A 14,552-nucleotide genomic window follows, 5' to 3' on the forward strand; every position below is an offset into this window, starting at 1 on the left:
CCTCGCTGTTATCATGGTGAATACGAGGTGCGATCGGAAAGTTTCAAGTCTGTGTCAATAGAGGGCGAACCGGATGTAGTACGAGCTTCTGCCGCTAGGGGGTGCGGCCTACATTCATAGTGAATCAGTGTGCCAGCCGGCATCATCAAATTAGCATTTGTTTCTTAGTTACGGGCGTTTTGGTAGTGCATTACACCGACCCTCCTGCGATTTCGGAATGGCGTGTGCATCAAATTTTGCCAAAGACTCGCCAAAACGGCTACGGAAACCTATGAAATGCTAAAGCAAGCATTTGGGGAGTCCGCAATGGGTCGTGCACAAACTTTTGTGTGGCATTCACGTTTTAAAAATGGCCGAACCTCTGTCGATGATGACGAGCGATCTTGACGACCATCTTCGAGCACAACGCCCGAAAATGTTACGAAGATTCGGCAGGCCATTCACGAAGATCGACGTCGTACCATCAACGACTTGTGCGACATTGTTGGGATAGGCTATGGGACCTGTCAGCTGATTCTAAAGGAAGAACTCCACATGCGACGCATCATGACAACGCGCCAGCGCACACCGCCCTCAAAGTTCGGCAGTTTTTGGCCTCAAACACCATGGCCGTCATCCCGCACCCTCCTTATTCGCCGTGTGACTTCTTCCTCTTCCCAAAGACGAAAATTCAGCTAAAGGGAAGGAGATTTGAGACGATAGAAGAGATTCATTCAGAATCGCAGATGGTGCTTGACAGACTGACAAAGAAAGATTTCCAGGGATGCTTCCAGGCTTGGCAGCGGTGCTGGGATCGTTGTGTTCACTCCCAGGGGAACTACTTCGAGGGTGATGGATGAATTTAATACCTGAGATAAGTGTACGGGTTTTTATAGGCGCAGTCTTGAAACTTTCCGATCGCACCTCTTATATTGTCCTTGGACAGAATTATCGAATCAAAATGGAATTGTATTTTTCTTCTAAATATGTTCATATATAAATGCCATTACAGTATATTTATGATAATTTGTTTATTTACTTTGATTTTCGATAGCGTAGTTCACCTATCTTCGTTAATCCCACACAATACTGAATTCGTTTAACGCGGAGTCACCGAACGTGCCGCGCTCTAAGAAACGTATCACCGCGTTGGACGAGGGTCGGTTACTGAGGCAGTATTTCACTGCTGACTCTTAAGAAGTCTGTGGTGTAGTTACGATGTCCAGGGCTTCCATAACTCCCTATGGGAAACATTTTTTTTTAAAAAATTACGCTTTGATTTTGGACATTCGTCGAAACATGCTAATTTCCAACAAAATTTGGGTCACATACATATCCCACAACAGTATTTTTGGTTTAAGATTATGGAAAAAGCTAAGATACAGTAATTGAACGGTTATTTTAAATTCAAACCTCAATCCTCAAAGGCTTAAATATATCGTGTTCTTCAATCATTGTAAATTAGAGGAAATCTGCATGTAAAATTGAATAATCCACTCACAATTAGTAGATTCATTGATTATATGGCAGATGTATACCTGTTTGTATTTTTCATACATTATGAATACGTACGAAAACAAAATAGCGAACAAGTTCACTGAGCGGAAAAGCGCTAGGTTTGATTCGAGAGCAACATCTCTTATCTTGACTGAGATATTTCGTACTTTTCCTCAGTAATTCCAGACGAAAACTGGAAGCAGTTTGTTTTCATTTATATTAATTTTGTTGTAAATTCAAGAAATTCTCTGCAGTTGATATGACGTCAATAATATGGTTTCAGTGTCGATTACCCCTGATACAGTCTCTTTCTTCATTGAAGCATAATTAGATTATAAACATGTAATCGTGTGTAAAATGATTAAAATTGTGTAATTCTTATGAGGACAATGTGTTGAAAAGAATATTTGAATCCGGAAAGAATGGTGACAATTACATGAAAAAGGGCATCATCATCATCTTCCACTGTTACGAATTATGCTTGTCCCAGTTCAGAATTACTTTTTAAATTAAGATCATGACGAGTTTAAAAATATGATCTACTTACTTAATGATATTATAGAGAATAAATTATGGGAATGACGGATGATGGTAAAATATAAATTACTTCGAACTTCTGGCTCGAAAATCTTAAAGAAGAGGTCACTTGTGAGATTTAACTGTATACATGGGTATAATATTAAAACGGACATCAAAGATAGAGGTTATGACGATTTGAAGTGGATTGAACTGGCTCCGGTTAAAGTTCAAAGACAGGCCCTTCTGTGAATGGAGATAAACTCTCAGAAACTGCGAAAGAAAGGTGTTCTGTGACCAGCTGAGCGACTGTCAGTATTTTAAAGACTGGACATTATTTATTTCGTTAATTAGTGGCTGATAGATTGGTAATACGCCAGTGGTCTTCCAGACACTGGGATCGTAGCATGGAAGATTGTCCTTGTTTTTCTGTGTCGGTAGATGTCGGGCTGATCACTCATCCAAGGAATTCTGCCACATGTCTAATTAGCGAAAGAAACTCCACATGTATGGGGAGCTCAAGGTCCTTCAAGGACTTCACAGCACGGGGCAAGTATGGTTGGTAGGTAAAAAGCGGACGACGTGGGTAATTACAGCTGCTTCTCGTTAAAATTATAATCAGAATATTAAAATTCAATGCTGACCACAAGATTCCAGTTTTTATATTACTTCGTCTTACGAAAAATATGCGAAAGGGCGTTAAGGATAATCACAGCTTGGATGGAAGACATTGGACTTAATTAATGACGCGAGAAATGTATTCTGTTACGACATTACAGACTTGTAACTTGTAATTAAGTATCCAGTTCTAAACCCGGTACGATATACATTCATCAGAATTTATAGGTTAGAGGACATTCATTTTGCATTGTCAATATCTGGATGCAACAAGGTTTAGTGTCTTTCAGCAGAGTTGCAATATTTTACAACCATTATTATTAATCAGCCCAAGTCGTTCTCTTGCTACAGAAGTGCTTAAGCGAAGTCTATAGTAATTAATCAGTTGTGTTCGTCCGCTTGCCTACTAGGTTATTTAAAACGGAAGTGAGGCGTGAAAGTAGATTACCTAAACCCAAATTACCTTTGTGCGGGGTTAATTGTTATGAATGCCTTCCAGGAAGTACATAGAGAGAATGTATAATCGGCAGGTATTGGCTGTCCGTCCTTCTGTCAAATCGATTAAACTCGAGAACCACTGGACGGATTTAAACAAAATTTGACGTAGAGGTTGTGCCATTTTTTATGATCTCAAAATGGAACAATTGAATGTCGTACGAGCGGTGGTAACAAAATGGCGGATGAAGAAAGTCGTGAGGTGGACATAAGGTGCTACGATCTGGTGGCCGAAGCTGGATTTAATGCATCTAAATACACGTTGCAAAGAACGAATGAGAATATTATTTGCATTCTTGTAAAAAAATACGCTTTTCTACCTTGTTATCATCCACTACTGAGTAAAGTGTCTTATTCTTATTTAGAATTATACACGAAAGAAGTTTAATTAAGTATTTTCTTCATGATATTAAACCAGTGTGTGCATAGTAGAAAAGTATTCTACTTTATCAATTGGAATTATGTTTATTATTGGATTTATATTCTAGAAATTGTGTTTTTGTACGAATGTAAATTTTACATTGAAGTCAAATCTAATTTAATCGATTTGCTCCAAAACCAATTGTTGTGTCCAACATAAAGTATAACTCTGACCCTTTCATTTCAAACATTTGCCAACGTGGTGAATTCTTAACGGGATGAATTGAAAACAGGAAGGCACAGTATGTCTGGAGTAAAAGCCAAGACAACATCGAACACAACGACTTTGAAAAATGTGTGTAGGCACATTCGTTGGAAGAGCCACATTTTTCTACTTTCGAGATTTATCACCTCACAAAAACTTTGAAAATTTTTATTAAATGTTCCTCCAGATCTTTTGCTGTTGTTTGCAAACGGCATGCAGATGTACAAAGGATCCCTTTTAATTGTAATCTGCAGAACAAAAACTTTAATGAAAAGTAGATTCTGTAAACCCCTCGTTTAGAATCTGTGAATATTTTATTCAATTTATGAAGAATTGACCGATAATTTGGAAACTCTAAATACTATAAATATTAATAAATACATTCCAAGATATCGCTTTATAAATGTTTGGGGAAAGATGCTAATGAAACGTTTAACAGCTACAATAAAAAGTGATTTAAAATAAATTAATACTAGGTTCAAAAGTTTATGCTACATCAGTGATTTGAGGGTTCCGAAGGAAATCTCCCTGAAGACCTAGAAATTATTACAGTGTAACATCGGTGTAATTGTCCAGATTCGGAAGCTTTAATTAAATTAGCAGAAAGTTACACACTTTACGTAAAATTATCATAGTGTATTTGTGTCTTTTAAATACGAATTAGTTATAACGGATCCTAAACTGTAAACTTTAAAACTGCAGAAAGAGAAGTCTGATTTTTGTGCAGTATTTCGAATTAGTTTTTAAAAATGTAAATTTCAAAATGCAAATAACGAACTATACAGGTGTTCCTAAAAGTAGTGTATGTATTACAATACGTGATATTGACATTTTGTCAGTTTCTCACCCCTGTTAACTGTGCCATGAGGGTAACAGTGGTCATTTTCAAAACCTACACTAGATTCGCTGATTCACTAAGTTCCAACGTCTGACGTATGTAAAAATTTAGTTTAATGAAATGTCTATTTCATTTAATGACAGTGTGTATACATGTTTCTGGGACCACCTATATATGAATTTTGCTTGTGTATTGGAAGAAAAAGGAACACGTTATGAAAACGCTTCCGTTAACATGGCTAATGGAATTTCTTCGATTGGATGACAGATGTTCTCATACAAGTGAACTGTTGAAAGTGATGTGTGTCGTGGCTTGAACAGCTGCTCGCTAGCTTTCCGTTCTCTTGTGTTCATTGACAGTCACCAGTTGGGTTTCTGATAGTTCGCCATGTGTGTGTGCATTTATACGGTTCCGTAAACATCGTCGTGCTAAGCAGAAAACCACATGCACAAAACTTATTCCAGTTATTCAAATACCATACCATTAAAATGTTTTATGTATGTAGGCTGTGCTATGTTTATTTATTTGTTTGTTTCTATAGTTATTATCCTTAAAACATGCGAATCCAGTGAACGCTTATAAGGTTATGTCCGTCCGTATGTTTAAATTCGAGATCCGCCGGACGGATTTGGATTAAATTTTGTATGGCTGTTATGCCATTAGGAAATACTCTAAAATCGTAATTTTCAATATCCCACAATCGATAATAACAACATGGTGGACGAACAAACTTGTGAGGTGGGATCGACTATAGCGCCATTTTGAATAGGGCCATATTTAGTTACATATTTTCGTAAAGTTTGAAACTAAAGTAAACTTATTCTTTGTACGATAAACAGTGACAACATGAATGCTTCACAAAAGAAAAAAGTAATTTTGATTTTATCAGGATTCGATCATGCGACGCAAAGCATTGTGAGGCAGGGGGTATTGATTTAGTTAAGAATCTGCAAAGAACCCACATACATTTCCAATCTTCCATTTCTACATATCTACACAGCAATAATCATCTCAACTTTCATTCTGCAGAATACCCTGTAACCCTGTCGAATGAGGTTGTCCTGGTTTTACTCCGTCTCCCAAGGCTACTGCCGATTTAAGACCTACAAACACGTCACGAAGCCGTCCTTAATTCTTACATTTCCATTATTTCTTATAAACTTTCATCATTTGATCTCTTTCACTGAATCATCGTCGTTAAATAACTCTAGAATAATTCAATATCTCCACTTTTTCCAGAAATACACCTGTCTCAAGTGCGTAGGTTAGTCTACGTAGTGGTAATGAAGAAATCCCCCGATTAATCTGGCTGATACACGAGTTATGATATTGTAATTCGCCTAACTACAGTTGCTGGGAGTCTACGTGAGACACGTGATTTGCCACGTGCGTTAACCATGAGTGACCTCTCCTCCTCTGTGCGGGGTCCAAGGCCAGAGCTTGGATGGCTCTGCTACGCGTTCACGCTGTTACATTCTGAGCGGTGACTGAATGGGGCGCTCACGTTGTCAAAAATGGAACTAACAACTGCACTGTCTGGGAAAACTCGCCATATGTTGCGACAGATCCGACGATATCAGTTCACCGCTGCAATATGTAATGCTTTGTGTCTTTCTCATGATGAGAAGTAAAGTTAAGGTTATCCTTGTGCTAAATTGAGCGTCACGCCATGAAGACGTGCGGAGGAGTGAAGAACCACTGGTTTCAATAAATAAATAAACACAAAAGTCAAATACAGCGGACCCCATAAAATGAAATATTCGTTCCACACAAACGTTCGTTATATTAAAATGTAGCTTAGGGCCTTTTTGCGTCATTAAATAATATTTATAAATGTGTGTGTTGTTATTTTCGTTGACGTGGTAATATTGTGCAGGTATTTTGGGCTGTGTGAATGATTATAATTTTTAAATCACTATTTTAATTTAGTATAGTCTTCCGCACTGTTTTTCCACCAGGTGTTTGTGGTAAATTTTGTTTTATTTCCCTCATAAAGAAGTTATTTTCGACTGCTGACGATTTACGACTACGTTTATCCTGTCATATCGACTCGCATATCGATATATCGACAGCAAAAAACTTCGTATTTCTCAGTGTGAATATAAATTTTGGCGTTGTGGGCCTTTGCACCGTGTATTCATTTGTATTCCAACGTTTCGGGGGTGAGCGTGCGGATGCAACCCTTAGGATGGAGGCGGTATGTTCCTCCAAGACGTGTATTTGCGTCCAGAAGACTTGTCGGCAAAATAACCCGTAGGACCACCATATTTATTTTTTGAATAATCTGATTTTTTTATATAAAACTTGGTTTGTTTCTTTTACTAATAAAAATATTGCACGAATTTTCATTCACTCTAATTAAGGCCAAATTTATTTAAGGTTCTGAATTAGATTTCGAATGTGTCATGCTATTTTTATAACATATTTGAAGAATTGACACAGATTACGAAGAAATTTCTGGTTCATTAAAAGGTTTTTGCTATCGAAAGCGATGTACAAGGTTTTTTAACACGCAGACATCAGTTGACTTCTTATGTGAAGGTAAATTCCAGCAAAATGCCCTTCAAAGGCTGAGAAAAAATGTATGAATATGAGGCACAATATCTTTAGTTAGAGATTCATTATGGCAGCACTGGTCATCGTCAGCCTTCTTGAAAAGATAAACCACGAGTGTTAACATTGAACTGTTACGTCAGTGACATTAAAGGTATTGTTAAATAAAACCAAATAGATTTTCAGATTTCAATTACAGCAGTGAATATGAAGTGCCATCTATATAAGATATGCAGCACCTTACTATTCTGAAACGTGTTTTAAGTTAATAGACATAACCTCAAAATAAAATATTGACGTAAGCGATGTTCTTTTTCAGTTTCGTTATTGACAGTGCATTTAACATTTTACGGCTTAAATTAATATTTTTAATCTTCCTTCCAAATATTTATTGTTAATTAAACCATATCACTTGCCTTGGCCTACTCCTAAAATGGCAGTTTTTTTAAAATCTATTTAGACTTCTAATAAGACTCATTGGACGAGTAATCAGCCCGTCGCTAGGCAACTAACTCTGCAGCACAGCAGTCTTTTAAGTAAGCCATAAGAAATTTTAACTTTTAAACTTAAACGGTCTAATGCCTGTGGTATCTTAGGGCGGGAGGTGTACAGGTCGTTCAGTACATAAGTCACGTCTGGAGGCAAGCAAGATGGATTTGCACGTACTGAAACATGTAGGTCGTTGGTTAGTTCACCTGCTCGCCGGTATAATCGCGGTGGCGGAGTTGTCGCTTTCACCTGCACGTTTCTTAACGAAGTTCTTTAGTATGGCTTTTGCATTCGTCGAGGTGTGTTGGTGTCAGTAGCAACTGTGCTCGGAATGTGTTCTGCTTGACATTAAAGAATGTACTGCGTCAAGGATTATTAGCAAGAATTTGCTTCATCTAGCAAACAGTGTCATTGTGTTTTACGTTGCTGCCATCTTGAACTTTGTCGCTATGGGGAAGATTTATTTGGTATGTTCTACTTTTTTGTCACTACACTGAGCTATTACACCTTTGTAAAACATTATTAAACGTTGTTAATTGTTTGCAGTATTAACTGTTGTGTTATTTTACTAGGAAGAGAGAAAAGAGATGTTGAACGTTTTGTGAAGGACAGTCACATGTTAATCTTCGTAATATTTTTTCCCAAACTTTAAAAATGTTGCTGTACTTTTCGAGTATCTGACTTCTTATGCGTTTTTAGGAATTCGGTGTTTTTAAGGCAGAAGTAAGAAAACGTTTTGCCGTCTGTTTATTGTCTGTGTTAATCCTGGAATTCGGTTCATTCGTCACAACTGTCATCGGCGAATGCTCCGACATGACTGGCAATTTGCCTTCAGATCGATAAAATTGAAGGAATACAACAAAAACGTTCTGCTACACAACGCAACAGCGGCTTACAGGTCGTGGTCCAGTTGTTAAAACTCTTGCTTCGTATTCGGGAGGTCCCGAATTCGAATCTCGGCCCGGACGCCGCCTATCCTCACTCTGGGGATTTTCGTGGTTTACCTCAGTCCCTCCAGGCAAATTCTGGGATGATATCTTAAAATAGGCCACGACCGCTTGCTTCCAGATCCTGTAATTCGACGATATATATTCTGACATGCTGAGAAAATCGTTGTTAAATAAACTGTAAATATAAATAAATAGTGGTAAAGTTTTATACGTCGTATTTAAAAATGCAGTCCATTTCACAAAAAAGTAAATCCACAACTTCACGATTACAAATATTAACTTGTTAGGGCTGATTAGAGAAATAATCACTGTTTTTGCTGTAAATCCACGTTTATAGTCGGTTAAATAAATTAAAAGTCGTAGATTGTTAAGGTGGGTGGGAAATCTTTACCATCGGTGTGTAAGGGTTAATATATTAAACACGTATAGCCGAATGTAATAAAGTTTTTACAAAAAAAGAAAATTCGATTTTTAAGTTAAGCTTTTAGGAACTTTCACTTTGGGATATGAATTTGGTGACAAAATACATATTTCTGTCTACTGTCACAGACATTTTCGTTAATCACTTGGATTAAAGATGGCTGCAAGCTACGTGGGAAACATATCATTAATGAGGAATCAAATAAAGAAAGTTGACAGCGTTTTCATTAAAATTACTTTTTGATTTAAGAAAGAAGTTATTCCTCTAAGAGTAGCCATTTGCAGTAAGCGTAACCTGGTTTCTTAGTTTCGTAGAGTTGCAACAGGACTAATTTTAATTGTTAACATTTCTGAAACCAATTGTTGTCTCTGGATTCGTATCAGTAGCACGAATTTACGAAATATTTGACGTCGATGGATTCATGAAAGATTTACTGGGGCCGGAGAGATACAATAAAATGTCGGTTGAATTTTTGTGTAATTTATTTAACACGATTTGCTACACTTCGTGGTATTCACAAGTTTAAAATCTTATAAAGGACTCTACTTCGAACTCCTGCAAGTGCAGTTTATGTGTGATGTTGAACACATTTGGTTCTGATAACACTTTTGCCTGAGATTGTATTTTTTGGTTAGCTTTCCTGAATATGACTTCGAGTGTAATAATTTCTTCTCAGTTGACAATGTTGATTATGCTCTTTTAGGTTCAACCCTGAAGATGGAGACGTTTGAATCTATAAGCCATTCCACACTACGGAGTACCGTAAAAGAACATTAACATAAGTTCATTTAATGTGGTCTTGAACAGTTCAGTACTCAGATATGATAGGGAATATTTATATTAGACACTCATAAATTTGTCTTAATTACGTGATTTCCCCCGCTTTGGGGATTTCAGACATGTATTTCTTGCCTGTATTTTAATAATCCCCCAGTCCCGTGTGAATTTGCCAGTTGGCAACCATGTCAGAGTTGTAGTAAAGATAGCAAATGTGCAAGCAAGGTTAATTGATCATCGTCATTTCACCTTATATAGCCACGGTGGTCTAGCGGTTAGAACGCTGGCCTTGTAATCCTGGGGTCTCGGGTTCGATTCCCGGCGGTGCCCGAATTTATAACTTGTGTTGGGCAAGGCCGTGGTCTAGGCAACACGGAGTTTTCCTCCGGGGGCTTCCTCGGTTTCAATTACTCCATTCACACACAGAAGAAGGCAATGGCAAACCACTTCTGGATCATCTGCCAAGAACGTATATGAACAGGTCCCAGTCCGAGAAAAGGATGGAAGGATCCTGTTCATATGGACCTGTCCTCAGACAGAACACTAATAATAAATAATTTCACCTTGTGTCATGAAGTATTTTTCCGAAAAATCAGCTTTCTCTCCAGCTTCGGGTTACAACTTAAGTTCATGCTGTCGTCCTTTCAAAAAATGACGAAGCAGAGAGTTTAACTTATCTGCGAAAGTCTCTAAGTGATATTGCATGGTTGTTTCCAGAGTCATCCGCCATCTGCATGTTATGTTGTCTACGTAATTTGCTTCAAATCTCTGTCCAGTATTTTTTATTCGGTTCCCAATTCCTGGACACAAATCCCAGACTTCCAGGTACAAACTTACATTTGGTGCATTACATTTAATCTTGGATATGTGTTTGTTAAGATTTTACTCGCTTTTTAGTTCAAATCACGTAATTTTACATCTGAAGTAATAAGGTTTATGTGCTGTACGTATACCGCCAACAAAATTCTTTCTGCGGAAACTCTTGGAAGTTTGAAAAGTCTGGAGACTTCTCAGGATCCATTTTCAAGGTTAAACACGACAGTTGTTTCTGAAAATGAAGACTCTTACCTTCAGAATTAACACAAACGTAATATTTTCGTTATGTTACGTAATTTTCTTTTTTTTTGTTACAATAACTGTGCTTTAGTTTCACTCTCTGCCGCAGTGTCGCTACCAGTGCAGTGTGTCGAGTGAATATTTCTGTGACAGGAATTACTCATTCGGATACTCGTTTCCAAAACTTTCGGGAAAATTTACAGTAGTTTTTCTTCATTTATCACAGATTCTTTGTCCTGTGTGAATTTTGGGAACTATTTTTTTTATTCAATCCAACGTAAGTCTCAGATTTTATTGGGACTCGCACTGTGACTTACAATCAAGGGATTAGAATTGTTTTTTCTCTCTCAAAATGTTTAGTTCTTTGAAACGAGTAGAACTTGCAACAATTTTAAATTTTACAAATGTAAAAATTAATTTAGCAGTTGACAAAATTTCTACGTGACTTGGCAGCTGAGGAAATGCGTTTTATAATGGAGTGAGGTGTGAACTGAAAGATTCATGATGCCCTGGGGCATGCCTAAACATTCGTGTAGCAACAGATAACAGAAAGTAAATCATACCTTGTCATCACTCTCATGTCCCAAATTTGACACTTTCCAAAGATTTGTTAAAATGATCGCTGTTCTGTGCAAAACTGACGCATCTGACGTAACCGGCGTGACCTTAATTCTATTGTAATGTAGAGGTTGGGTGAGACTTATACGGAGATGCACCACTTTTTGATTTAATTATTGTGTTGTAGTGATTGTTTTTGGATGGATTTTGACTGGTACACTCTGTATAACGTGAAATGGAAAGGAAAGAACATTTTACGAATTCCCACTTCATCATGGAATAATTTTGTGGTTTTATCGTGATTTTAATTACGTAAATTAAATGTAAGTCTATTACTGATTACGTTGTTTAGGGCTTATATGTAATGTTAATATAATCATACAGCCACGGTGGTCTAGCGGTTAGAACGCTGGCCTTGTAATCCTGGGGTCTCGGGTTCGATTCCCGGCGGTGCCCGAATTTATAACTTGTGTTGGGCAAGGCCGTGGTCTAGGCAACACGGAGTTTTCCTCCGTGGCATCCCAACAATTACTCCATTCACACTCACACAGAAGAAGGCAATGGCAAACCACTTCTGGATCATCTGCCAAGAACGTATATGAACAGGTCCCAGTCCGAGAAAAGGATGGAAGGATCCTGTTCATATGGACCTGTCGTCAGACAGAACACTAAATAATAATTTTTACTGTAATGAAAGTATTATTTGCGGACCGGCGTAAAGTATGACGCGGACCACTGATTGAGCGAATAATTGGTATGGTCCATTGTCCGTTGTACTATCCTGTATTATAACACAACAGTCGTGTTGCTATGAATAATATTTGCATTGTTATTTTTATTTGTACGCTTGCAAGGCAAATGAGAGAGTTTTATACTTTCAGCTAAGTTAAAATGGCATATTCATGGCCGTGCGTAATTTCTTACCATCCTTTTGTCACGTCTTTTACAAATTAGAGTATGCCGCGGATGAACAAAAGTTTGTGAAATGCAGTTCTAAACTAGGATTTACCGCTGAGAACACTGCCTGAAAATGACAGCAACATTGGATATAATCATTCTTGGTTGGGTGACCGTTTAACATCATCCTGACGCCAAAATCATATTTGCACCGCTGCTATCAGAGATCGTGAAAGTCTGTTGTGTTTTTGGGACAGATTGCTCCGAAACGTCGGTACTCGTAGCAAAAAATGCTTTATTTGTACATCAGGCTGTGTTCGTAATGGGTCCAGCTGACTCCAGGAGAGTACTTGAGAAGCTCGTAGTCGTCCAGCCAGTCAAAGTCTCAGCCAGGTTCAAACAGATTAATCAAGTCCACGTCACGCTGTGTTTTTCTAAGATGCAATTTAATATTATGCTCAGATCTGCGTCTCGATCTCGTAATATTTACGGTCACACTAACTTCTTGGAGCCGAGTCCTTGAGAACATAAGAGCACACTCAGCTGATAAAAATTCCCTGCCTTGTATGTAACGTGTAAGTTTCTTTGTGTCCACAAGAGCACGCTACCTGTCCTGAGTCACAACATGTCTGCCAACATTGTGCGTTTCTTAAACTTAGCATAATGAAGTTTATGGGTGCTTCAGAACACCGGATTAATGTTTTCACGTTTAATATATCTCAGCTGGTACTCCGTTTAATTCAGGCACTGATTAGAAGTCTTTTACAGCAATAGAATTACTTGAAAATAGTAACTTTTAGCAGTCTTCTGTTTTATTTTTATAAGAAGGCTGCCGATGACCAGTGCTGCCATACGAAAAACTTAAATTGTAAAAGATATATTAATTTAAAGTTATAGAATCTGTTAATACGATGTTATACATCGTTTTCATAAATTTAATTTTGTATATATTTAATAAACAGGACATATAAAAATGTGTTTAATAAAACTTATAAAGCTACATCTTTTGTTGTGCATTGAGGCGTCTTCATTTGTTTCCGTGCAGGGGATCAAGATGAAATTTACGCTGGGCTTGTAGTGAAGCGAGTGTTTAGGCGAGTCAGGTGCACGTGTCCTTCGCGCTAAGGTCGATCAGCGAGAACTGGGCTAGGTTACTGGACGCGATGCAACGCAACGGGGGCACCCCGACCGTTACTTGCATTTCTTTTGTTTTTTGTTAGTTATGAAGTTCGAATAGCGGTGCGCATTGGTGGTCAGTCCATTGATCAGACAGCGTTCGCGCATGCGTAGAACACGGAGGGAGACAATAAAAAATTGACAGGCGAGGATGCGAAAGTATTCGCCCGTCTGTTTATTGTTTGTTTTAATCTTTCTTTTCCTCTCGTTCGTCCTTTTCCCTCCTTATCTTTCGGCCTCCACCTTGTGACAAATGACACAAATTCTCTGTTAGGTTGGCAGACACTTCTAAGCTGCCGGCTGTAGATTCGAACGTCTGAAACAGGGTGTCAAAGTTTTTCTTCCCTCCGGCCAAGAATATTTTTCCCGTTGGACCCCAAGGGCCAAGAAGTCTCTCCTGGCACTATTTTTGAAAACTGATTGTCTTTATATTAAATAATATATATTTATAAATGACAGATTATTCTAGTATATGCTCAGATATAAATTCTGTTTGAATGTGCACAGATGACTACAGAATTTTATAATAATAACAACATTTTTTTTTCTGCAGCAGGTCGTATCTAAAACAACGTTTAACTGGAAAGCTTACATTTTACAGCAGGTTTTTAAAGTCACTGGCACGTCTTGCATTTCTACGTCAAGCTGAAAATGAAGTAATAATCAGTATTTTCTTCTCAAATTCTTCAGAATAATAATTGCTTTATAATAACTAGTATTATTTTAACAAATAATTTTGTTGGTCTGGTTACAAGTGGTCTCGGACCGGATCTGGCCCGCTCGCCACCAGTTAATCACACTGGGTTAGGTATTTAATTAAGTAGCGTCTGTTAAGCGACTCAACCAGTCGAACAGACTGTCTGATGTAGTCTCAATTGTAGTGCCGTGGTATACAGAGCATCGAATCGTATGTAAATCGACTAATCGAAAAATTCTTCATCGCTTGTTTCTTTATTCGATCAATCGATTAACACCAGTAAGTCTTCGTCGTTATTTCTTAAACCCGAACTGGAGATTTTAAGACAGAAACACGTATGACTCAAACATTTTCGGACATGGTAAAGCCCCTTATCAGTGGTTACTATTTAGGGGTTTCTGTATCCTTGG

The 14,552-nt window shown here is 37.9% G+C and overlaps 1 protein-coding gene across 3 annotated transcripts in view; it reads left to right on the forward strand.

Moving 5' to 3' along the window:
• LOC147872618 (disheveled-associated activator of morphogenesis 1-like) overlaps positions 1-14,552 on the forward strand; it is a 191,031-nt gene that overhangs the window by 118,051 nt on the left and 58,428 nt on the right. Inside the window, exon 1 of one of the 3 annotated variants that reach the window (XM_087356181.1) lies at positions 7,899-8,077. The exons of the other annotated variants lie outside the window; for them this stretch is intronic. Within the exon in view, the coding sequence (XP_087212307.1) occupies positions 8,060-8,077 (18 nt within the window). The 5' untranslated portion in view covers positions 7,899-8,059. Of the gene's footprint in view, positions 1-7,898; positions 8,078-14,552 lie in introns of those variants that run through there. 3 annotated transcript variants of the gene reach the window in all.

Source organism: Zootermopsis nevadensis, unplaced genomic scaffold, assembly GCF_977971745.1.
Source record: "Zootermopsis nevadensis isolate Lab colony 2312 unplaced genomic scaffold, Znev_1.0 Znev_ptg000025l, whole genome shotgun sequence".
Taxonomy (NCBI): Eukaryota; Metazoa; Arthropoda; class Insecta; order Blattodea; family Termopsidae; genus Zootermopsis; species Zootermopsis nevadensis.